General features: G+C 42.7%; 1 protein-coding gene across 1 annotated transcript in view; it reads right to left on the reverse strand.

Annotated features, from left to right (window-relative positions):
* Positions 1 to 3,944: 3,944 nt before the first annotated feature.
* The window catches only part of LOC137432891 (transmembrane 9 superfamily member 2), a 52,978-nt gene continuing 30,306 nt past the window's right edge, over positions 3,945 to 26,616 (reverse strand). Inside the window, exons 11-17 of the mRNA XM_068125197.2 lie at positions 21,779 to 21,898; positions 14,985 to 15,042; positions 11,379 to 11,538; positions 8,633 to 8,784; positions 7,318 to 7,429; positions 6,123 to 6,294; positions 3,945 to 5,949 (exon numbers count right to left, since the gene is read on the reverse strand). Of these exons, the coding sequence (XP_067981298.1) occupies positions 5,882 to 5,949; positions 6,123 to 6,294; positions 7,318 to 7,429; positions 8,633 to 8,784; positions 11,379 to 11,538; positions 14,985 to 15,042; positions 21,779 to 21,898 (842 nt within the window). The 3' untranslated portion in view covers positions 3,945 to 5,881. The remainder of the gene's footprint in view (positions 5,950 to 6,122; positions 6,295 to 7,317; positions 7,430 to 8,632; positions 8,785 to 11,378; positions 11,539 to 14,984; positions 15,043 to 21,778; positions 21,899 to 26,616) is intronic.

Here is a 26,616-nt window from a genome sequence, read left to right on the forward strand (position 1 = left end):
TAAGCTAGTATTTTCACTGTGTCACCTGCGTCTTATGTGCTTGTAAATAAACGTGACTGCTTTCTTTTTGCTTATGTGTGTAAATAGTCAATAAATTCAGTAGTATTTCCAAACCTTTCTTTGCCTTCGTTTTCCTCTTTGCATTCGTCGTTTTAGTCTTTTCCCTCATTGAGCAGCCGCGGTGCGATCTGGTCAACGTCGGGTGGAATCGGGTTCTAATCGGGGAGTAACTGTTCGGTCGCGGTTGGACCATCCGCTCGGCCCATCATACCATCTAAACCGCGATCAGTAACAATATATACATATATATATATACATACACATATATATATACATACACATATATATATATACATATACACATATACATTATATATATATATATATGTATATATATATATATATATATATATATACATATATATATATATATACATATATACATATATACATATATACATATATACACATATATACATATATATATATATATATATAGATATATAGATATATAACCTGGAAGAAAAGGTGGATTTTGGCAAGAGCAAAAATTATAAAAATAAAAAATATGGAAGATGATGGTCAGCAACAAATTTGAAACAGTGCAAGGAGGGATTTAACTTCAGGCACAGGAAGGTGATTCCATAGATAGTAAAAGAGAGGGACAAAGGAATGCAAGTGACCAAGAAACATCCACTTTGAAAGATTGACAAGGAGGGTTTTTATAGGTCGTATGCAATGACGTCACGTCACTCTGGGATACGAAGCCCATCAGCCAATTACAGGAGACCAAAAAAACAAGTGACAGCAAAGCTGGCCTCGCAGACACAGAATGAATTTTCACAAGTACTTTGACGACTTACTCCAGGATACAAAACAGATACCGTGAGAAAATATCTCTCTGTGATGGTATCGATCTGTATCGCTTGAAGAAACCGGCTTGGAAGATGATGTGAAGTTGTGGCCCAGTATTGAATATCCAGATATCATGAACTATCTAATTCTGACAAGTTCCGTGGAAAACGAACAAATGAAAGCTTTCAAATCTATGGAGTCCGACAACTACTTTATAAGCGGGGGGTGCAGGAAGTCACCGTGAAAGCTTTTTTAAGTGAAAAGGTTTTTTCGATAGCAAGGGTAAGTTATCGTCATCTTCAAGTTCTTCATTCTTTTGTGAACAGAATGAATTTTTTTTTTTCCAATCCAAGAAGTTGTGTCACTCAAGCTTTTGGGTCTCACATCCTGGTGTTGGGCTAGCGGCTAGGGTGCCGGCTTAGGATCCTAGGATCCTGGGTTCGAATCCCGGTCGATCGCTGAATTAACGCCAGGGGGGTTGACTCAGCCTGTCATCCTTCCGAGGTCGGCTAATTGAGTACCAGTTCACTGGTAATTCCCCGTTTGTCGTTAAAGGCGGCAAAAAGGGTTGGCATCAGGAAGGGCATCCGGCCGTAAAACATTGCTTCAAAAAGGGGACCAAAAAAACAACAACCACGGTTCCCGAAAAAGGCCAACCCCCGCCTTGCGGGGAAAAATGGCCTCTAAAGGTGGTTATTATATGGTTATATATATCTGCCATGATCTTTCCTGGGAAAACCACATTTCCAATCTGGCCTCCAAAGCCAGTCGCTGACTGGGCATCCTCCGTCGTGTGAAGTCCTTCCTTGGCACACCTGAGCTCCTCACCACATTCAAGGCTTTCATCCGCAGCTCAATGGAATACTGCTCTGCCCTCTGGGCCGGTGCTCCTGCCTCACACCTAGCTTGGCTTCAGCAGTTGAAACCAAAGCTTTCAGAATCATTGGAATCTCCTGCGATGAAGCTATCTCCAAGGGCCTTTCACTCACTCACCGCAGGCAGGTTGGTGGTCTTTCTGTCTTCTACCGACTCCTCTCCGGGCTTGCTCCCCCAGCTCTCTCTGGGCTCTGTCCCGCAAATATTCCTACAGGACACACAAGATCTGCCAGCAAGCCTCTTATGGTTAAACTGCCAAAATCAAGAGTCTCTGCTCACCTTCACTCTTTCATTCCTCTTTTCTCCCGCCTCTGGAACAAACTCCCTCACTCTCTTCAATCCCACCCCTCTCCAGGTCTTTAAAACAGCTGTTCACCACCATCTCTTCTCTTCCCCCATCCAAAACCTTGATCTTTTCTACCCCCACCAATTTCACCCCAGATGCACTTTTTTGAAATAGCAACTTCTTTCCTGGAAGTCCTTGCAGTGTCATTGTGCTTTATACTTCTCCCCCCCCCCCCCCCCTTCCCACGCCTCCTCTCCCCAAGCCCCCTCCCTCTCACAGATCTCCCGATGTCCCTACTCTCACATGTTGTGTTTCTGCTTCCCCTTCTCTCCCCGTCTTGTCTACCACTCCCCTTATTATATACTTTGTGTGTCTGATTTTTTGTGTGATTAATGTTAGCTCTTTCACGAGTCTCGATCTTGTATACAAAAAAAAAACAAAAAAAAAAACAGCATTCATTCTCCATTCATTTGGTGGACAGTGGTTATATATTCACCCCTGTTTGGTTGTCTGTGAGCAGGACATCTCAAAAGGTTGTGGACGGATTCAGGCGAAACTTAGTGGACTGGTTGGGTGTGTGACACTGTGATGTGACAAGGACGAATTGATTCAATTTTTGTGAAGATCTGGATGCTATAATTATTTTAAGTGAGCCTTCACTATTAAGAGATAAAGCCAAAAACACCATGTATAATATCACAAAAAGTTATGGACAGGTTCGGAAGTGACTTGGTGGACGAGTTGAGAACAAGCCAATTGGATTTTGGTTCAGGTCCGAATCCAGATCCGGCCGATCAGTGGGATACAAAACGTAAACTGTTCAGCCTGGCAGAGGAATGCACTTCACCAAGTATGCTCGTTGTTTCTGACTCAAATTGTGACTCCAGCAGCAAATCGCAAATAAACACCAAAATCCATTTATTAATTCTGAATCGAGCAAGCGGAAATACTCATTATTGATGAAATGGTCAATAATGTATACATATAGCGATGTATACATTTCCTTCGTTCTGTCGTCAATGAGGTCGGTGTGTGAAATGTTGGTCCAGTTTGGCCTGCGTTTTTCTTGATCATTCCTCAGCGAGTTCTTTGATTTGTTCCAATTCCCAGCACACTATCTATCCTAGTCTCTTAACATGGTTAGAACACACTAAGATGGCACAAAAGCACGGCCCTTTCACTTTGAATGTGCTTCTCATTGTAAACACCTCGCTCTGTCTCCAATAATGGTGGCAGAATTATGCATTCCCGTTGTCACAGCGGAAGTGATGTCTATTGCTGACGGCCTATTGGCTAAAACTTATTTCAGCTGATGCATGCCATGTCCATAATAATTTTGCATAGTTATTTTGTCACTTTCTTCTGCTCGGGTCTTGAATTGGTTGCTGGCTTTGACACCAATATAGTACAACTTTTTAGTATGGGCCCTAGGCATCAAAAAGCTACACATATCAAACCAGTTTCAAATGGAGCACCTCGCCACCATTGGAGCATTTATATTGCATCAGATGTGGCAAAAAATGTGAATTGTTGATCCCAGCTTGCCGGCTCTATCTGTCTGGATTGTTGATCCCTATCAAAAGATGCCATTTGCATTTTTGCCAACTTCATGCACACCCCGTTTCGAATCCCGTGCGTGCACGGGGCAACTTGCTATTCACTCTAAACTGAGGATGTTAGCCTGCTGATAAAACCTATGGTGCACTTATACGATCACGTGATCATCAAAGCTGAAGCACGAATTTTTATACGACGATTTAAGTGCAAGATCAGGACGACGGGAATGTTGGCTGGCGTCTCATGTCGAAGTGAACAATTGTGCCCCAAAAAACACACACACGCTTCCTCCTCTGGTCCTCCCCTTTCTTAACCCCATCCACACATACACAATTAAGAAATGGATAACAACGGATAAATATACCTCACATTGATTTTGTATTATTTATTGAGCTCATTGTGAACACAAAGTAACGCCATAGGTGAATGTCAAATATTCAGCAAATGAAAATTACACGCCAAAATAAAAGAGCAATGTATGTATTTTCCTGAAAAGCGATAGGAACATATAATAATGCCTCCTTTATTGACAACCTCCACCCGCATAAATCCAACGTACAGTTACTAAGAGCTGGCCAAAATAATAAAACAAAGCAGGTTAATGAAAGTACAACACAGAAAAGTCAAACAAAGCATAATATTGGCAACATGCCCCAAAGTTTTGTGATGAAAACGTAGTTTGTTCAACAAGTCAGCAAAAGTAATGTTTAGTTGTTTGATGATACAACCAACTACGGACAAACGATGCTGCTTGTTCAACAAACAAACAAGGATTATAATTCACAGCTCAACAACGCACCATCCCCATCCCGTCCCCCTGCCCAGAAAAAAACCCAATAAGATCACTTCCACAGAGACAAAGGACAAAAAGCGGTTTTGGGGAATAAACAATAATAAAAAATAAAATAAAAAGTTACAACATGCCACCGCTGAAGGTAAGAACATGAACGATTCCCTCACCCCGCACCTGGTCCATGACAAAACAAAGTACATTCAAATGAGTATGGGACGGAGCACAGTTGTGCAAATGACCAAACGACGTTCGTTTTCTCAATAGAGACCCTCACGTGCTGTTTAAACCCGACACGAACAGCGTTCGAAGCAGAGAGGACAAAAAGGATGCAGGAGGTAGGAAATTCATATGAAGGAGAAGAAGTGAAAGACTTGGGACTGGAATCTATATACATCTTGCAGCAAGTACTGACCACATGGGTAAAGGCGCTGTAAAGTCCAAACGTTAATCCATCATAACAAAATGTAACATTCGCATTTGCAAAACTTTAACTCTAGGATTTCCGTGACGACCTCATCACCTGTTGTGCCAATTCCACCCACTTGCAGATCGTCCTGCAATCGCTCAGACGGCAACCGCGACACACGACCACCAACCATGACATCAAAAGCCATTTGAATTCCATAACAGTTTTTGTCATGCAATTTATGCTTTGGATGGCATGACCTCAACTGCAGGCCGGACAAACCATTCAAATCCAATTTCATTATTCCTGTGCTATCTCAGCATACCTGTACCCAAAATGACAATCACATGGTTATGAGACGGCTTCGTCATCATTAGTATTCAGCAGTTCGAGTACAATTAAAATAATTTTCCAACCTTGGGTCAGGCACGATGTGAATTACGCAAAGGTAACGAATTACAATGAAATTAGAAATGTATGCAAGTTCGACTTTTGTCTTGTAACTTCACCTGAAAATTTATGCGGTTTCAGCAAAACGTTGAATCAAAAAACGGCCGCGGCGACGCCTCAATGTTGTTCCCGATGATACGTGGTACCTGACATCAAAAGGCCATTTTTTTTTGCAGGGAAGAAGGTGACTACGTAAGGCAGGTTTTCACACAATCGAGAAGGCGCAATCAAACGCTTTCGGCAATTCACCCCTTCTACCAAAAAAAAGATAACAATCGAAAATCAAAAATATATTATCGACACAAAATGTATGCCCAGGACACTGGTCGCAAAAGAGAGTCATTCGTGCCTACGGTGCGAACGTATAGCATTCCTCAATGCATATCTATGAAGGAACCGATATTACAAAAAATACAAAGGTCAAGATTTGATTAGTATGGGATCATATAAATATTCTTATCCTTCCATAAATTTGAAGTTAGTTGTCCGTTTATGGGGTGTGCATGAGAAAATGGATCAAACATTGTGGATTGGGAATGAAAAACCAATTATATAACAACCTATTCTCCATACAAAATAAAGTTCACATCCAATTTGGTTTTATAAACAGCTCGATTCCTTTGTGGTTTTTGTCCTTCAAAACATTGTCTTGTAACAATCAGTCGACTTTGACTACGGCATAGATCTTCCTCACAAACCAGAAGCAGGCGAAGAACCCAATGGTTCCTGAAGCAAAGAAGTAGGGGTGGTGGATTGGAGGGAGGGAGAGTGGATAAAAATGACAACAAATTGAATAAAATGAGATGGGGTGGTGGCTCAATTCTGGCAACAACAAAGAAAATTGCAACAAACGCTGGGTTTCTCGTAGCACGACACGTGGCCAAGCATGAAGTACGTACCAGTAAAGAGGAAGAAGATCAAAACCATGATGAGTGTGTAGCCAAAGTACAAGATCGTGCTTGCTAGGCCTGTGATGAGTAGCTTGGACATGAAGTAATGGACAGCGTAACAGAAAAGGTAGACCGCCGTGAATGAGCTAGTCATGAAGGCCCTCCACCACCACCTGTAATCCTGGCAACATCATCACATGGATTACACTTGGTCAATAGAAGTAATAAATGACATGTTTAATATCGACTTGCATGCGATGTTTATGCCCATGCATGTGTGTACACACGTTTTATTGGGTTATTTATTTATTTTGTTTTGGTGGGTTTTTATTTATTTTTAGGACAGGGAGTAAGCTTCAATAATCTTACCCATTTTCTTGAAAAATTTCAGTACTTTTTTTTTCCCCGTCAGGGAGGTTAGTGTACAAAGCAACAGTAGGTTTTTGGCAACTGGGATTGCACAAATTAAAATCGATTTATTGGCACGCGTCGGTTTCCTGTACAGACATCCTCAGTGAGCCGTCTGGTTCCCGGCAAACCTCCACATCCAAGAAGAGCGACTTTTCTTTTCTCAATTCCTTTTGTAAATTTTATGCTGGGAAAGACCCGGCAGAGCTGCTGAACAACACAGTCGACCTTGTCCTTATGGACAATGGCAAACGTGTCAGTCAGCATATCTGTTCCAAAAATGCAGCAGCCAGAAGAATCTTGCATTCCAATTCCTTCATAATCAGGTTATCCACCAGAGAGCTTCAAGCTGTACCAAAATATGTTGAAAGTGTGTTGCATCGTTCATAAAGGTTGCACTATCCAGACATCTGCAGTAGACTGTAGAGATCATCCAGTGTCAACGAGCTGCTTTAGCAAAACATTTCCAAATCAGATTGTTTTACCCAATTACTTGTGATGTAATCACTCAAATCAACTGGGGCATTCCTGAAGGGCGAAACCTTCTACCCTCCATCTTTCCATATACAAATCTAAATTGTACGTGCAGATTGCTACATTTCCTTCCCCAGTCTCTCTCGTGTTCATTCGTCCCCTTGTTGTCCCACTGCCTCTCTGTTACCTCACTCTTCCACGGGCCGAGGCTTCATCGACGAAACAAAAAGCTACGATCAAAAGGACCTAAAAACCAAAAGAGAGCAAATCAAGCTTGTTCAGAGGATGCAAAATCCTAATAACATGAAAATGGAATGCTCACCTCAGCACACAAGTGGAAGTAGCACAACAGAATAGTAGTCTCCGAACATGTGACGACGAGGATGGTGAACACCAAAAACAAGAAGCCAAACATGTAATACATCTGGTGGGACCTGGAAAAGCAGGAAATGCTTGTTTGTGTCATTTACTCACTATTTACTAATAACATGTAATAAATATTTGTGTGAAAGTTCTCTCGTAATGGTTTCACTTTAAATTCCTGAATTGACCTCCACAGGTGCAGTTTCACTTGCTACCACAAGACTAGTATAACTGCCAGTTTTTCAACCACCTGTTCAATAAATCGTAACGTATTGAAAATGTTACCACAGGAATACCAAAATTTCTGCATTTTTCTTCTTGGAAGTTTCTTTTAAACAGAGAAAACAAAAGAATCACCACCTTCGAGAAATGACCTCGACAAGGGCATAGTTTCACTTTCCACAGCACCACAGGGATGGCTACTTTTTCCGCAACTACCTTGTGAGTATTCTTCTTCTGATCAAAAACGTTTTTTTTTTTTTTTTGTTTTTTTTTCACCCAGGGAAACGAGCGATTTGCATCATCACTGATTACCAGTGGCAAAAGCCAATTTGTAGGAATTCCTGCACAAACATCACATTTGAACGTGACAGTAGACATCTGCGATCACAAAGCGATCGCCAAGGGTTAACCTCCCCCAGCACCCGCGATCGAATGATGAACATATTTTTTTCAGACCGCCATTGGACCTTGACCTTTAACCGGAGTATCATCCTTACTATAATTCACGGACACGTGTTTGTTTGTATTAGTGTATAGGGATGTTTTATCTTTGCCAGTGGTGAAAAATGTGAAATGTCTCTAATTGGGTCATGACCTTAAAAATTAATTGATCAAAGTCAAAAATAATGATTTTACCCCCGTATACTTTGTATTTCCATTATTGATGCAAACTTCCATTCCAAAATTCCCAGACAGCTCCATGATACAGCTCGGACATTGGCAGAAAAAAAAGGAAAAAACAAAACCTAAGTAATGGTTTAATACTCCGAGGAGTCCAAGTCTAAGAAACTGAGGAACCAATAAAAATTGGGGGTACCCCACCCCCTTCAAAAACCAGGTTTTCAAGTTTGGGTCACGGCCCTGGGTTTGGGAACCCCAGCTATAGGTGGAAGCTTAATAACTAATCCATACCTCCATTTCAGTGTGGTTTGTTTAAAAGTTATGGAAAATCTGAAAAGGCAGGCAGGTTTGAAATCGGGAATCGTAAAGGAGCAATACACCAAAATAAGTCAATCACACACAATCAACACAAGTGCTACAGCAAAGCTCACCAAATGCTGTTCAGAATGAAGAAAAGTTGGATGAAGATACAGCCAAAAGGAAGAATTCCACCCATTACTATGCCTGGGATTGGGCGTGTATAGAATGTCTGGGCAGGAATCTCACGAGGAATCTGGTTCGTACGAACTGGAAATTCAATTGGCTGCAAAGAAATGAGAACATTCTCATGAAAATGGGAGGTTAATGAATAACTTCCAGATAGCGAGAGGATATCAGATCATGGGGACAGGGGTGTGGGTGAGTGTGGATGGGGATATATCGCCCCCTGGTGGTATGTGTGTGCTAGTCCAGAGTTGATGGGAAACTGAAGCTAGAATTCAATTGTAAAGATATATGTGCATGCGAAATAATTGAATTTGAAACAAATTAAATAATGCAACTATCACAGAACATGAGCTGTTTGACAAGAACAGTACTCAAGTGCCTGTTGAACACCTTCAGCTAGTTGAATATAATCATACTAACATCACACATACAATCATACATCTTCAACGCGAACAATATGCCTCCACCCACATCATTATACATACAGTACTTGTACCAAGTTTTATTAAAATCCCTTCGGCTGTTCTCAAGTATCACATTTTTACCTGACATAACCTCTGGCTTTTAACCTCTTTTATTTTTTCTTTTTTTTTGTATACAAGCTCGAGGCTCGTGAAAGAGCGAACATTAATCACACAAAAAGTCAAACCGACACATAAAACACAAAATAAGGGGAGAGGTAGACAAGATGGGGAGAGAGGGGGAAGGACACAAACACAACATTTGAGAGCAGGGACATCGAGAGAACTGAGTGAGGGGGAGGGCTTGGGGGGAGAGGTATAAAACATATGGACACTGCAAGGATTTCCAGGAAAGAAGTTGGAATTAAAAAAAAGTGGATCTGGGGTGAATTAGCGGGGGTAGAAACGATCAAGGTGTTGGATGGGGGAAGATAAGAGTTGGTGGTGAACAGCTGTTTTAAAGACCTGGAGGGAGGAATGGGATTGAAGCGAGGGGGGGGTTGTTTGTTCCAGAGGTGGGAGAAAATGGGAATTAAAGAGTGAAGGTGAGCAGAGCATATATTTTGGCAGTTTAACCATAAGAGGGTTGCTGGCAGATCTTGTGCGACCTGTAGGAATATTTGGGGGACAGAGCACAGAGAGAGCTGGGGGAGCAAGGCCGGAGAGGAGTCGGTAGAAGACAGAGAGACCACCAACCTGCCTGCGGTGAGTGAGTGGAAGGCCCTCGGAGTTAGCTTCATCGCAGGAGATTCCAATGATTCTGAAAGCTTTGGTTTCAACAGCGTGAAGCCGAGCTAGATGTGAGGCAGGAGCACCGGTCCAGAGGGGGGGGAACAGTATTCCATTGAGCTGCGGATGAAAGCCTTGTATGTGGTGAGGAGCTCAGGTGTGCCAAGGAAGGACTTCGCACGACGGAGGATGCCCTGTCGGCGACTGGCTTTGGAGGCCAGCTTGGAAATGTGGTTTTCCCAAGAAAGATCATGGCAGATAGTGAGACCCAAAAGCTTGAGCGACAGAACTTCTTGGAGAGGATTGCTGAGAAAGTATATGGGAGGGTTTTCCAGTCGGTCTTTTCGGAGAGACCATAACAGTGTGAGATTTGTCAGGATTGAAAGACATGTTCCACTTGTTTGACCAGTCTGTGATTTTGTCCAGGTCTGCAGAGAGTGAGGAGGCTGCAGACTGCCGATCTGAGGGATAGAGTGGCAGAGAGTGGAGTCATCAGCAAAGAGATAGAGAGGATTTTCCAGAGAGTCAGAGGGATCATTGATGAAGACCAGAAAAAGCACAGGGCCCAGAACACTACCTTGGGGAACTCAGCCTGAACAGGAAGGGGAGATGAGAGAAATCCATTCAGGGCCACACGTTGACTACGACCAGAGAGGAAGTCCGCAATCCATGCGTGGAGATTTCCATGGATACAATAAGAGGAGAGTTTGGTGAGCAGAGCTGGGTGCCACACCGTATCGAAGGCACGTGATATGTCAAGAGAGACAGTTCTGATTTCCTGTTTGGCATTGAGGACCTCCATCCATTGTTGAGACAGCAGAAGCAACATGTCCAGAGTAGAATGACCTGGTCTGAATCCAAATTGATGATCGGAGATCAAGCCATTGGAGAAGAGGACGGATTTGATATCCGAAGCAATGATGGATTCCATGACTTTGCTGATAATTGGGAGCAGGCTGATTGCTCTGTAGTTGCAAGGATCTGTTTTTGCACCTTTTTTGTGTAAAGCGGTGATGTTTGCTGATTTCTAAGATTCTGACCGATGACCTTGAGCAAAAGAGAAGGTGAAAAGAACCTCGCCCCATAATTTAATCTGTTTATCTTTACATCGTTATCCATACTTGTACCAAGTTTTGCTTTATTCACTTATGCCATTCTTAAGTTATCAGGGTAACAAAAACCTATTACAGACTCTGACCTTGGACCTCTTGATGCCGAAATCTAATCAGTTCATCTTTGTATTGTAATATATACCTGTACCAAGTTTGGTCAAAATCCCATCACTGGATCACAAGTTAATATACTCCTTGTGAAATCATTGAATGGATATAGCATCTATGATTATAAAATAACAACCCTGAAACCAAGTTTGACCCCCATTAAATGTAACGTGAGTTACCGTGGAATTGCCCAAATGCACAGTATTCAGTGTACTGGGATCTATATCAATCTCCGGAAAACAATCCACATAGCGATACAATCTTAAAAGCAATTCACCGACCTCCTTACGAAACCCGACAAAGGCACCGAGGAAGGTCAGTGGAACCGAGACCCCGAACCAAAGGGCGAGGATAGCAACGAGTGTGCTGAAGGGGATGGCGGCAGAAGAACCTTCACCCCACAGGATCAAGTTCATGACGAAGAAGTCAGAGAACACGAGGCTACAGGGAATAATAATAAGAAACAATTTACATTCAAATTTAATGAACAGAATATACACATTTCAACAAAATTTACATTTGCCACCCACAACCCAACTCCACTAATTGTGAAAATTAAAGTTCAGAAAATTTCCGACAAAGGCTTTCAAAAAATACACATCTGGCCACCACACGGTACCATCACTTCAATTCCACAACACAAAGTGCATAAAAACGTGATGAATCCTTAACTGAGTGCTAGCACTTACACAAGTCTGAAAACTGCAGCAAATAACAAACATATGATAGGGTGAAAGAAAAGTTTATTTTAATGTAATTTAACTTTGCTCTTTCTTTGGCATTAATGACGTGTATGGACAAATATTCGTAGAAGCTTTTAACTCAGAAATTGACACCAATCTTTACTCAGGCTACTGGCAATTGACGACAACTTCCAACGGCAGGTTTTAACAAACGAGTGTGAACAAAGGTATGCCAATCATCATGGGAAGCAAAGTGAAACTGACGTTTCTGTCATCGGCCCTTCATCAGAACACCCAAGAACACCTCGACCTTCAAAAGAGATTCACCTCCCTCCAAATCTCAACCACTCATGTATCCATCCCCATTATGATCCTTCAAACTTTCACCGCAACCAACAACATTGGCGTGTCATCGGGGTCCGTTAACACAAACTGCTCTGAGCTTGATGGTCTAAGACCATCTGCAGATCCCAAAATGGTGTCAAAGATACTGCATTCTCTTAATCCTAAGATTACCCAAGGTTTACCCAATCGTAGATGAAACTGGCGGTGTAATGCAAGGGAAACAAAAAGCGAGAAAACGTTTCATATAATTAAAATGAGGTTTATCAAGAGAGGATACGGCAATATTAGTGGACATGACGCTATGAATAAATACATGGGACAAACCAAGCGGTCGACAGACAAGTAGGGATGAGGGACACGCAAACGTATACAGTAAACCCTTAAATATAGTGGGGGTTACGTTCCAAGAAAACACCACTATATTCAAAACCACAACAGTTAAATCCAATTTCCTACTACTATTGGGGATGCCTCTTCATGGTAGTTTTACCCCCAACCACCCCCCCCCCCCTCGACCCCTGCACCCCAACCCCGCAAAGGAGGTCGGGGACCAAATCTTCCCCATTCTTCCCTGCTGCCCGGATTCGTCAGGACAACGTGGTCACAGTTCGGTCCCCATGGACCAGCGCTTTCCCTCCTGTCTGTGGGTCTGTCTCTCCCTCTCATGGCCTTGACATTGTGAAAGTGGGGGTACACCGTCCTGGATGTGGGAGATCTCTGGGACGCTCCTGGGGGATTGATCGGCCGTCTCCGTACTGCGGGCTTGTTCGAGAAAACTGTCCGGGGCTATACAACAATAACAACAACCACCATCAATTTCCGACAGGAAAAAGAGGGTTAGCTTCCTGGGCTTCAATAAAATTGAGGAAGGTGGACAACAGTCAAATAAAAAAAAATCTGTCTGTCTGACTGACTGTCTGATTATGTTGACGCCATACATTTGATCATTACTTATCCAATCGCAACCAAACTTCACATGGAGCCTAAGGGCCACACGACAGAGGTTGTAGTGATTTAACTTCCCTCTCCCCCACCTCAAGGGGGCTTTCCCCGCCAAGGGGGTTGCGTGTTGAAGTGTATATCCGTGTTAAGATAGCTTTATCGTGGCGTTTTTCCAAGGCCATATCCAATAAGAAAAGTAATAACACCATCAATGTTAATAGCATAATATTAATGTCATTACAAAACAATATTAATACTAATATCCGCCGACCTCCCCAAGGGGTTTTTCCTTCTTGAACAAACAATGTGTTAAACGTGAATAAATAGCGTTTCGTGCCATTTCCATCGAAGCACCAACGCCTGCTAATCACATTTGTCTTCCTCTACCAGAAGTAAAAAATATTATAAACCACAAGCACGTTATGATTACCTTTCTAAACAGTCGCTAATGCTGTTTAACACTAAACTGACAGAAATTTGGAGGAATCCCGACATCCGTGAGACAATCTGTGTTTATCCCGTCCACCACAGATAAACGCCCCCGAGCGTAGATATACAGTAATCTGTATACCCCACAAAGAATAACCTTCCTGATAATAACATGACCCTTCCTGCCACTTCCGTAGGGAGTATGTGTACTGGTAAACATAAATTGACTTTATGATGAAGTCTCGTCCCACAGTGAGGCAGATTAAACGTAAAAAGCAATTAAACATGCCCCCTCATCCCCACCATTCCCCATATTCATCTCTCAGATTGTTTTCCTTTGTAATCTGTCGATGTGTTTATTTTACAAATAGTTCTGCAGCTTTGTAACCCAACGGATAAATAAAATTAAAATAATCACTTTTGTCTATCGTTTTACACTAGTTGACATTCCATTATGAATGTGGGCGAAAGCCTCATGGTGCGAGATAACCATCACAGCTCAGCTAGAACACCACGATTGGTCAAAACCAAGCTGCACGATAAGCAAATAACCAAATTGGTACACAAAGAGGTTGCCCATGATTGGTCAAAACTGTGATATTGATATTCAAACCCGCGATATTTAAGGATTTACTGTATGCAGAGAATAAATAAAGCCTAACCCCCCTAGTACCACCGATTACCAGACTTGCACACAAAACAATGGGACATGGGACAGACGAGGGCTTGCGGCAGGCATGAAGCTTGGGGCGTGGAGGGGCGACGAATGGTTGTGGCTGCAGTACGGCGATGTTTGTGGCTGCAAAGGTGAGGGATGCGAAGGTGATGCAAGGCAATGTCTCGCGACTCTCCTCACAGCCTTGGGTGGCCAGCGACAGAAGAGAGAGTGTGCAGGTAATCACAACAGCTTTTATTGTCTCCTGGAATCACCCACAGATGGTCCCTATTGGCCACTCCACTGGATGGGGGTGGTGATTTCCTTCCCTCAGCATCCTTTCCACCTCACCTCTCCCTGCCTCTCCCGCCCCCCCCCCCCCCACACTCCTCCACCCCATCAAGGACCTCTCTGCAGGAGACAAATCTGCCCATCCTGTTGTGACTTACTCTGACACTTGCAATATGACTTGCTCTGACATTTTTCCCTGTTACAAGAGTAACATAACCTACGCAGACACACGGACCACACTATTCTTCATACAATCTAACTAAGGATACCCCCCACACTACTCCATCCCCCAACCCCATGGCACATATGATGCTTCACCTTCACCTACTCGGCCCCTTCAAACAATATACAGATAAACACCCTCTCCATCCTCACATCCCTCTTTTGCTTCAACGAAGGGCTAATACCCAAAACGTCAGCTTCATTTTTCTTCCCGTAGCGGTTAACGTACCTTTGCCAACTTTCAGTTGATAAAGCCTACTGTTCAAATTGTCCACCAATGCGGACAAACACAAGCATTTCTCCATCTACAACTTCCTCACCTTTGGCAGAGAAAGGCTGTAAGAATCACATTTGTCTTCCATCGCTCCCCACCAAATGCTGCACGTTAAGAAAAATGTCACAAAAAGGTGAGAAAACAACAACAAACTAAAGATTCCAAAACATCCTTATGTTGAAGTATTAAAATCAATTCTAAAATCATGCTCTAATTATTTTTTTCCATTCTAAACATCAATTTTTATAATGCCCAAATTACGTTGATAACCTTTGAAGCCAAACATAAATGGATTCCTACCATTTATGTTTGGCTCCAACAATTCTGACCGAATCACACTTTACATCACTGCAAGAAGGCTGAGCTTGAACAACGAGAATCTCCTGCAGACCAATTCCTACTCTGGCACAAATCTAATAGAAATTCAAGTAGTAGTAGGCATTCTTTGACAAAATCAGGCAACCAACTTTTTAAAAAGGATTTTAACCTGCTGAATCCAATGAGCCTGGTTGCCAATCTCTCCGACCTCGTTTTTATATCCAAAAATGCCGATTTTTAGATGGCCGACACCTAAAATAGCATTTTAGAACATCGCATAACTTTTGAACCAATAGGGCTAGAAGGACAATCTTGGGATCTTTCCATACTGATTTTGGCATTCTAAAATGATTAGAATGGGTGTTTGGATGATCCGAGAAGATCATCCGGACAAATCAAAGTGGCGGCCGTCGCAGCAAGCAAATGCAATGCAAATCTCATCGTTTTGAAATGGTTCCGAAGGAAAGAGGATCTTGGTGGTTTTTCATACACATTCAAAATCTTCCACTCCATTGGAATAGTTTGGAACTGGTTTGTAGTTTTATAATTAAAGACTAAAAGAGTGTGACATTGCGTTTTCAACAGCTTTTTGTTCAACAGCAACAGCATTCCAAAAACCCAATTTGTTATAAATGTTCGTTTTTCATCAATCATCTACTTTCTAGACTCCCCGTCCCCCCTCACACCTCCCCTCCAAAACTCCCTCTTCCCCTCTCCCTTTCAATTCTCCTTCCTCGCCCCTCCCTTCCAAATCTTCCCCCTTGCTCCTCTCTTCCTAAACTCCCTCCTCACCCCTCCCCTCCAAATCTCCCACTTTGCCACTCCCCTTCAAATCTCCCCCCCTCCCCCTAAAAACTCCCCCTCGCCCCTCTCCTTCAAAACTCCCCCTCGCCCCTCTCTTTCAAAACTCGCCCCACTCCTTCAAAACTCCCCCTCACCCCTCTCCTTCAAAACTCCCCCCTCTCCTTCAAAACTCCCCCCTCGCCCCTCTCCTTCAAAACTCCCCCATCGCCCCTCTCCTTCAAAACTCCCCCCTCGCCCCTCCCCTTCAAATCTCCCCCACGACCATCCTTCTCCAGTTCTCCCCCGTACCCCCTCCCTCCTCCCTCCTCCTCCTCAAAGCTGCCTCCTCCCCACTTCGTCTCCCTTCTATCTCATACCGCCACCTCCTCCAACCTTCTACTTTCCTCTGCACCCCCACCCCCCTCAAACAACCCCTCACTGTGCCTCATCCCATCACCATCAAAACTTTTGTCCTCATCCTTCCCTTTCTTGTAACTCTTCTGTAATCTCTGACACACTATCAACAGCTCTCCCTACCTCCCCCTCTCATCCTTCATCTGACCCCACCCCTCCCCTGCCCTGCACCCGATGCTCCCCCTCTGTCTTCATTAACGGTATGGACCTCAAACATCCAGGGCCTTCGCTCAAACCTGATTGATCTCTCCATTCAGGTTGCTTCTGACAATCCAGACTTGATCTGCTTAACATAAACTTTCCTCCTTCAAGATGTCTCTCATTCCTTAATATCTCTTCTTGGTTACTCCCTCCTCCAGTATGATAGACATGAGCCTCATCCTGGTGGTAGGGTTGTTATCTTTATCAAAAACTCTTCCTCGCTCTCCTTGCACTACCCCCTCTCCACCCCACCCCCAGGAGTACCTCTGGCTACGAATTCCTCTCCGCTCCCACCTTTTGTTCATATGTGTTCTGCACCGTCCTCCAAACAGTGATGACTCCATTTACATTTCACTGTCTGACAACATGGACCAACTTCTATCCACTCATCCCAATTCTCTCTTCCTCATACCGTATGTGGCGACTTCAACTGTCATCATGCCAGCTGGCTGGGTGTGGGTTCATCTCTCACCACCCATGGCATCTCAGCAAAGGACTTCTGCAACTCATTGGGACTGACACCATCTGTCAATTTCCCGACACGGAACTCAGTCGATGGAGTATCTTCTCGTCTAGACTTGGTTATGACAAACTTTTTTTGAATACAAGATCGAGGCTCGTGAAAGAGCGAACATTAATCACACAGAAAGACAAACAGACACATAAAACAAATAACATCGGGAGCGGTAGACAAGATGGGGAGAGAGGGGGAAGGACACAAACACAACATTTGAGAGCAGGGACCGAGAGACATGGAGACATCGAGAGAACTGTGGGAGGGAGAGGGCTTTGGGGGGGAGGCATGGGAAGGGGAGGGGGTGGGAGAGGTATAAAACATATGGACACTGCCAGGACTTCCAGGAAAGAAGTTGGAATTTCAAACAAGGTGGATCTGGGGTGAATTAGTGGGGGTAGTGGGGAAACTTCCCTTTAAATGTCTGCTGCTCTTCTTCTGCTCCACTCGCTTCTTCTGATCATGTGCTTGTTAAAGTGGATATCTCTCTGGCCATTCTCAGAGAGCCTCCTCGGCATCGACGAGTCTAGCATTTCACTCAGGCCGACTGGCACGGTCTTCAAGCAGCCATCAATTATATCTGGACTGGTCTCCCATCTCTACTGCTTCTGACATCAATTCTTCCTGGGAATTCTTCCAAAGTAAACTGCTCTCTCTCATGCACAGATTTATCCCATCTCGTCTTCAGTTGTCTTACCCATCCTCCCGTCCATGGTACACTGAATCTTGTGGTGAGGCTGTTGCCCAGAAACAACTTGCCTTTGCCTCTTGGAAGCCTAATCCAACTGAAGGCAATCTCAGTTACTTCCACCAAGCTCGGGACAAGTGTGTCTAGCCTCAGGCGTGCCAGGAAGCACTATTTCTCCACACTCAAGAATGAACTCTCAAACCTGTCTCCTTCCTCCAAATCCTGGTGGCATCTGGTCAAATCCGTTTCTGGTGTTTCTTCCCCCTCCATCACCTCCCTTACCTCAAATGGCTACACAGATGACACCGCACATGACAAAGCCGAATGCCTCAACTCTGTGTTTGCCTCAAAATCTTGTGTCCCAAACCCATCTCTCTCTTTTGCTGAAGGTCATCTGCCATCATCTTGCAAATCAGCAAACATTACCGCTTTACACAAAAAATGTGCAAAAACAGATCCTTGCAACTACAGATCACTCAGCCTGCTCCCAATTATCAGCAAAGTCATGGATTCCATCATTTCTTCGGATATCAAATCCTTCCTCTTCTCCAATGGCTTGATCTCTGATCACCAATTTGGATTCAGACCAGGTCATTCCACTCTGGACATGCTGCTTCTGCTGTCTCAACAATGGATGGAGGTCCTCAATGCCAAACAGGAAATCAGAGCTGTCTCTCTTGACATATCACATGCCTTCGATACGGTGTGGCACATAACTCTGCTCACCAAACTTTCCTCTTATGGTATCCATGGAAATCTCCACTCATGGCTTGCGGACTTCCTGTCTGGTCGTAGTAAACGTGTGGCCCTGAATGGATTTCTCTCATCTCCCCCTTCCTGTTCAGGCTGGAGTTCCCCCAAGGCAGTGTTCTCGGCCCTGTGCTTTTTGTGGTCTTCATCAATAATCTCTCCGACTCTCTGTAAAATCCTCTCTATCTCTTTGCTGATGCCTCCACTCTCTGCCGCTCCATTCCTCAGTCCTCAGATCGACAGTCTGCAGCCTCCTCACTCTCTGCAGACCTGGACAAAATCACAAACTGGTCAAACAAGTGGAACATGTCTTTCAATCCTGACAAATCTCACACTCTTACGATGTCTCTCCAAAAAGACTGACTGGACAACCCTCCCATCCACTTTCTGAATAATCCTCTCCAAGAAGTTCTGTCGCTCAAGCTTTTGGGTCTCACTATCTGTCAATATCTTTCCTGGGAAAACCACATTTCCAAGCTGGCCTCCAAAGCCAGTCGCCGACTGGGCATCCTCCATCGTGCGAAGTCCTTCCTTGGCACACCTGAGCTCCTCACCACACACAAGGCTTTCATCCGCAGCTCAAGGGAATACTGTTCTCCGCTCTGAGCCGGTGCTCCTGCCTCACACCAAGCTCGGCTTCACGCTGTTGAAACCAAAGCTTTCAGAATCATTGGAATCTCCCACGATGAAGCTATCTCTGAGGGCCTTTCACTCACTCACCGCAGGCAGGTTTGGTGGTCTTTCTGTCTTCTACCGACTCCTCTCCGGCCTTGCTCCCCCAGCTCTCTCTGTGCTCTGTCCCCCAAATATTCCTACAGGTCGCACAAGATCTGCCTGCAACCCTCTTATGGTTAAACTGCCAAAATCAAGACTCTCTGCTCATCTTCACTCTTTCATTCCTCTTTTCTCCCACCTCTGGAACAAACTCCCTCACTCTCTTCAATCCCACTCCTCCCTCCAGATCTTTAAAACAGCTGTTCACCACCATCTCTTATCTTCCCCCATCCAAAACCTTGATCTTTTCTACCCCCGCTAATTCGCCCCAGATCCACTTTTTTGAAATTCCAACTTCTTTCCTGGAAGTCCTTGCAGTATCCATGTGTTTTATACTTCTCCCACCTCCCCCCAAGCCCTCTCCCTACCACAGATCTCTCGATGTCCCTGCTCTCAAATGTTGTGTTTGTGTCCTTCCCCATCTCTCCCCACCTTGTCTACCGCTCCCCTTAGTATATGTTTTATGTGTCGGTTTGACTTTTTGTGTGATGAATGTTTGCTCTTTCACGAGCCTCGATCTTATATTTTAAAAAAAACCAAAAAAAACCAAAAAACCATGGTTTCAATTATAATACAAGAGCAGAGTTACCCGGCATTGCCCGGAAAATAAAGTCAGTCACGCAATTAATAGTCAGAGGAAGCCACACCCTGCTGCCACGCCCCTAGTCTAAATCTGATGCGCCCATGTTTTTTGTCGTGAAAAGTTACCCCCCATCGACCCCCTCTTCCCTCTCCAAGTCACTTCCTTTGGCTCTCCATGAGGCACAACCGAAGAAACAGACGTTCACAAATAGGGTTATATAGAAGATAGAGAGAAAACATACATACTTACATACATACATATCTCAAGAGATCATTACTTCTCCTAACTCAAGAATTGTTGCAGTTTCCCCCTTCCCTACACTGGCAAAGTTCAATATTTTTTGCCAAGATTTCTTACAACCACATCTGTTCGTGCAACCCCCTTTAAAAGAACATGTTATGAGGATGGTGCAGCCTTTCACGAGTGGCTTCGGTGTCATGAAGTTGGGCTGCAACTTGCCCCCTCAACTTCAATCCATCCATAGTAGAAAGGGGATGAGAGATTTGGAGGGACCTCAATGACTTGTCCCCATACTATTGTCAAGATTCTAAAGGATATTTTATGTCATGTTGATGACGTGTGTGTGTGTGTATATGTATATGTATATGTATATATATGTGTGTATATGTATATGTATATGTATATATATGTGTGTATATGTATATGTATATATATATATATATATATATATATATATATATATATATATACATACATATATATATATAATTATTTATATATATATATATATATATATATATATATATATATATATATATATATATATATATATATATATATATATATATATATACAGTGTGGCCCCATTATAACGCGATCGTTGAGGTCCATAAAATGTAATCGTGAAAAAAGCGGGGTCGCGCTAAATCGGGGTTCAAGAAAATCGGCGTTCAAACTGACCCAATGTTGACCTAACATCCTAAAACATCCCAAAACAACAAATAAAAACATTCAAGAAAATTAGCAATCATCATTTACAGTTTATTTCTTAAAAAAGTGATCGGGTGTTCCTTGCTTGAAAGTAGCAAGTCTCTGGCTGCGAGCAAAATCTAGAATGCTTCTGAGTTGGAGGATTTTTATGTGGTCCACCTCCTGGGTCTCCAGCCAACGGAGGCTAGCCTCGAGGTGTTCAATGGCTTCAGACCCTTTTGGGGGTGGGGGTGGAGGCTCATTATCATCTTCTTGTGGCTCGAGAACCGGTACACTTGCCTCCGCCGGTGCTATAGTTACGTTACGGACGATCTCGGCGTCTGTCAGGTGCTCATATGTTGGGCATTCGTCGTCGGCAGAGTGCCACTGGTGTAGCTCTTCTTTGCTCCATTCAGACATTGGAAGGCCTTCTGAGCGAGCTTGAACAAACCACTCGTACAGGGAGTCATCGAGGCTGAAATCTTTGGCTGTCTTCAGGCGTTTGGCTTTTAGTCCTGCTTCTTCTTCAACTTTGCAAAGTGACGCACGTAACTTTTCTTCTCGAGATTTCCAGCAACGAAGTGTTGATTCCGGTATCCCGAGGTCTCGTGCAACTTGAGTTTGACTTTTCGTCTTGATCGCGTCAAGTGCGACACCATTGAGTGATATGGCCAACCGGGCGGAGGTATGCTCTCTACTGAGTGCCATTCTAGTTAATCCTGAAATTCTGAATGTGTATAAAATAAAATGACATGGCAACCAAAAAAAACCCATCATGAAAACCACTTTGCAAGGTATCACATTTTCTCTCAGGGTAAAGAGCACGTGCACTGTGCAGGTGATGTAAAATTCAGTGAGGTCAAATTTGTCACCAGTGCGACTCACTCTTGTACATGCGCGCAGAGATGTAGCCTGCAGGAGTGCCCAGCAAAACCCACAGCACAACTGCACATGTCATGAGTGCGCCACGGTTTGCTGGAGATAGGAAGCCCAGGCAGGCAAAGACTGTGGGTGAAAATATAACAGCATTAAAAATTTAATAATTTTGAATCAGAAAAATATTGAAAATAATTAAGGTATGGAAAAAGTTATATCAAAATTTGTAATTATAATAAATAGTAAATTGCAATTAGAAATAATTAACTAAAAATATTTTTAAATAATTCAGGATATAAAAATAAACATCAAATTAAACATTCAAAAATAAATAAATATGAATAACAAAGGTGAGCAATTATATTCAAATAAAATATCCCCTTCAAGGAAAAAAAAAAATGATTCACTCCAAATTTCATTAAACCCTTTACGTGCATTTTAAAACAAATACATTACAATAATAACAAGAAAGAACAGATTTTGCAGAGATTGCATTCCCTCGCCAGGACGCATTTTCCGTGGTTTTGAAGGTTTTTGTAGTAAAACAAATATGGCGGCCGAATCACATGATCAATGACGTCGTCCTTTTTTTTTTCTCCACAAATTTATCCCGAGATGATGCTCAAGAAATTTCATCTTAATCGGATTAAGTTTTGTACTTGTATAATTATGACGTCATAATGGAGGCACCGATGACATCATTAACATATTTTATTCCACATGGAGAAGCCTTTACAATGATCCATGTCTCAATTTTTTCTATGTAGCGCTTTCGGAGATATGGAGGTGCAATTTTTTTCGTTTTTTCCAAGATGGCGGCCGACCCACGTGACCGATGACGTCATAATTATTATTTTTTTCTCCACCAATTTATCCCGAGATGACGCTCAATAAATTTCAACTTAATCGGATGAAGTTTTGTACTCGCCTAATCATGACGTCATAATGAAGGCACCTATGACATCATCAGTAACATATTTTATTGCTCCCACCAGGGAGTAATGCATTTGATTGTGTCCGTCCGTGTGTGTGTGTATGCGTGCGTATGTGTGTTTGTATGTTTGTGTGTTTGTGAACAAGATATCTGGAAAAGTTCTGAGCGGATTTGGATGAAAGTTGGTGGGATGATTGCCCTTGGGATAAGGAAGAATTAATTCGTTTTTGGTGAAGCTCAGGATATTATTCCGGATCCAGGAATTTTTTACCATTGGAAGATAGGGCTCAGCAGCGGCCACCCACGGCGGGAGTATGCGCTCTACTGAGTCGCGTTCTAGTTAGATCATGTGTTAAATCGGCCATATCTCTTCCACATTCTCACGAAGTGCTTGCAAATAAAGTCCAAATTGCCATTTCTGCATATTGTCGCAAAGACCAATGCCGATCTGTGAAGTTTCATCATGCGAAGGAGGAAGGCAAGGATCCTTACTTGTTAATGAGGGCAGATCCACAGATTGATATGAAAGCACAGGTTGTATTATTGGGTAGACAGCAAGGTGGAGACAACAATTATATGTGTAGACAACAAGGTACACTACTCACAATAAGTTAGGGATATTGGCAGGTTCTTCGGTGTGGTTGATTTTGTGTATTAATTATGTTGAAAAATGTTGTTGGTCCTAATTCTATGGTTATTAATGTGTGAAAAAACACAGCATTCTTGACTTCAATAGCATAAACCTGACCCCTATAAAAAAAATAAACTCACTCCCACAATATCCCGAACTTATTGTTAGTGTAAAATGTTCATGTGCCTGGTCCGTTAAAAAAGTTAAGTTGATAACGCTCCACCACTTTATGCCGACATGGCGCTCAAGAAATTTAATCTTGATCGGATGAAGTTTTATACTTGTCGAATTATGACGTCATAATGGAGGCACCTATGACATCATCATTAACATATTTTATTCCACATGGAGTGTTCTTTACAATGAGCCATGTCCCAATTTTTTCTATGCAGCGCTTTCGGAGATATAGAGGTGCAGAAATTTTCGGTTTTTCCAAGATGGTGCCCGTACTATGTGACCTATGACGTCATGATTATCATTTAAAAAATTATACATGTTGAGTTTCACCTATGGTGAAAATTTCCTGTCAATCGGACCAACGGTTGCAGAGAAAATCATATTTATTCTGTGCGGACAAACAGACAGACAGACAAACGGACTCAAATGCAATACCCTCTCCTCTGGCAAAGGTAACTAGTACTGCACTCGGTAGAGTGCATACCTTCACCAGGACGGAGTTTACGTTTTGTATCCCACTGATAGGCAGGATCTGCAACCGGACCTTAACTCAAATCGAATTCGCTTGTTCCTGGCACCTACCCAACTCATCCCCAAGTTTTGTCATAATCCAACCACAACTTTTAAAATATCATACTGTATATACTAATATATATATATATACTAATATATATATATATATATATATATATATATATATATATATATATACTGTATATCGTTTTTAGCCCCGTCAATGACGAAAAATCACTTTAAAAAAAAAATTCTCGGATCCAGATCCACATTCTTCACCAAAATCAAATTGATTCGTCCTTGTCACACCCAACCTGTCCACCAAGTTCCGTCTGAATATGTCCACAACCTTTTGAGATTTCCTGCTGACAGACTGACAGACACACAGACAAACAGGGCAACATAGCCTCTGTCCACCGAAGGTAATAATAAACTGTTTTAATCCAGAATGATGAACTAGTCTTGATTGTAAAGGCAAGTACTGTTCTCCATCAACTGGAAGGTAAATCAACGGAAAGTTGAACGAGATACATGCTGACCACCATGGGAAACAAGATGAAGCTGACGTGTTGGGTATTAACCCTTCGTCGGATGAAAGGAGATAAAAAGAAACTCTGATGAATGGTTAGTGTCCAAAATATCAGCTACTCCTTCCTTTTCCAGATAAATTACTTTCCACCAGATAGTCTGTATACAGAGGGTCCCTCACTAAACGTCCAGGATGCTTTCCAGAAAAGTATGACTTGTAACAAAATGACAGATCGCAGGGAAGTTTTCCCCATAAGAATTAGTGTAATTAAGGGGGGATGCATTCAAACACTTAGTTTTCAGTGCCTCCAGAAAGTAGTCACACACCTTTACTTCTTTCACATTTTGTTGTTACAGCCTGAATTTAAAATTGATTTAATTGAGATTTTTTTTGTCACAATGTAAAAGTGGAATTCCTTTTTAGAAATTGTTATAAAGCAAATAAAAATGAAATACAGTACATAAATATCTAATTTATACAAGTATTCAACCTCCTGAGTCCATACTTCGTAGAAGTGCCTTTGGCAGCAATTGCAGCTTTGAGTCTTCTTGCGTTTGTTTGTATCAGCTTTGCACATCTGGAATTGGGAGTTTCTCCAATTTTTCATTGCAGCTTTGCTCAAGCTCTGTCAAGTTGGATGGGGAACATAGGTGAACAGCAATCTTCAAATCTTTCCACAGATTATCAATGGAATTGAAGTCTGGGCTTTGGCTGGGAGACTCAAAGACTTTCACGTTCTTGTTCTGAAGCCATTCCAGTGTTGATACGGCTGTATGCCTGGGGTCATTTTCCTGTTGGAATGTAAATCTTCACCACAGTCAAAGATCTTTTACACTCTGAAGCAGGTTCTCCTCAAGGATTTGCCTGGATTTGGCTCAATTTATTGCTCCCTCTGTCCTTGCACCTTGCAAGTCTCCCAGTCCTTGCTGCTTAAAAGCATCCCCATAGCATGATGGTGCCACCACCAAGCTTCATGGTAGAGATGGTATTGGATGGGTGATGTGCTGTGCTCAGTTTCCACCAGACCAGACATAGCACTTTGCATTCAGACCAAAGAGTAAAATTTTCGTCTCATCAGACATAACAATAAATAAAAAAAAAACATTGCCTCAAACAGGGAACCATGATTGTCATGGGGCCCGCAAGGCTAACCCCTGCTCTAGCGGGGAAAATGGCCTTAAAACGATCATTCATTCATTTCATTCAGACTGCATAATATTTTGCCTCATGCTCTCAGTCTTTCACATGCCTTTTGCAAACTCCAGGCATGCTGTCATGTGCCTTTTTCTCAGGCGTGGCGTCAGTCTTGCCACTCTCCCATAAAGCCTTGATTTGTGATGTACTGCAGAGACTGTTGTCCTTCTGGCAGGTTCTTCCATCTCAGCCAAGGAACTCTGTAGTTCTATCAGTGGTCATTGGGTTATTTGGTGACCTCCTTGACCAAGATCCTTCTTCCTTGGTTGCTCAATTCGTTCAGATAGCCAGTTCTAGGAAGTGTCTGGGTATTTCCATATTCTTTCCATTTCCTCATGATGGAGCTCACTGTGCTCTTGGGAACTTTCAACACTCTAGAAATTATGTTATACCCTTCCCCAGATCTATCCTTCCTCACAATTATATCTCGGAGTTATATGGACAGTTCCTTGGACTTCATGATGGAGTTTCCACTTTGACATGCACTGTCAACTTTGAAACCTTATAATCGATAGAAAGTTGTGTTTTTTTCTAAATCATGTCCAATCATTTGAATTGGCCACAGGTGGACTACAATCAAGTTGTAGAGACATCTCAAGGATGATCAAAGGAAATTGGATGCACCTGAGGTCTATTTGGAGTGTCATGGCAAAGGAATTGAATACTAAATTGACGAGATATTTCAGATTTTCATTTTGAATTAATGTATAAAAAAAATTTTTTTTTAAATCCACTTTGATATTATGGGGTATTATATGTAGGGCAGGGAGACATGGGTAATTAACGTAGAGCAGCAACGAAGGCTAGAAAGGGTGGAAATGCGAATGGTTCGGTGGATGTGCAGTAGGGTGCATCAAACGCCCTTAGGT

The sequence above is a fragment of the Myxine glutinosa genome, chromosome 8 (genome assembly GCF_964187855.1).
Source record: "Myxine glutinosa chromosome 8, kmMyxGlut1.1, whole genome shotgun sequence".
In the NCBI taxonomy this organism is placed as follows: domain Eukaryota; kingdom Metazoa; phylum Chordata; class Myxini; order Myxiniformes; family Myxinidae; genus Myxine; species Myxine glutinosa.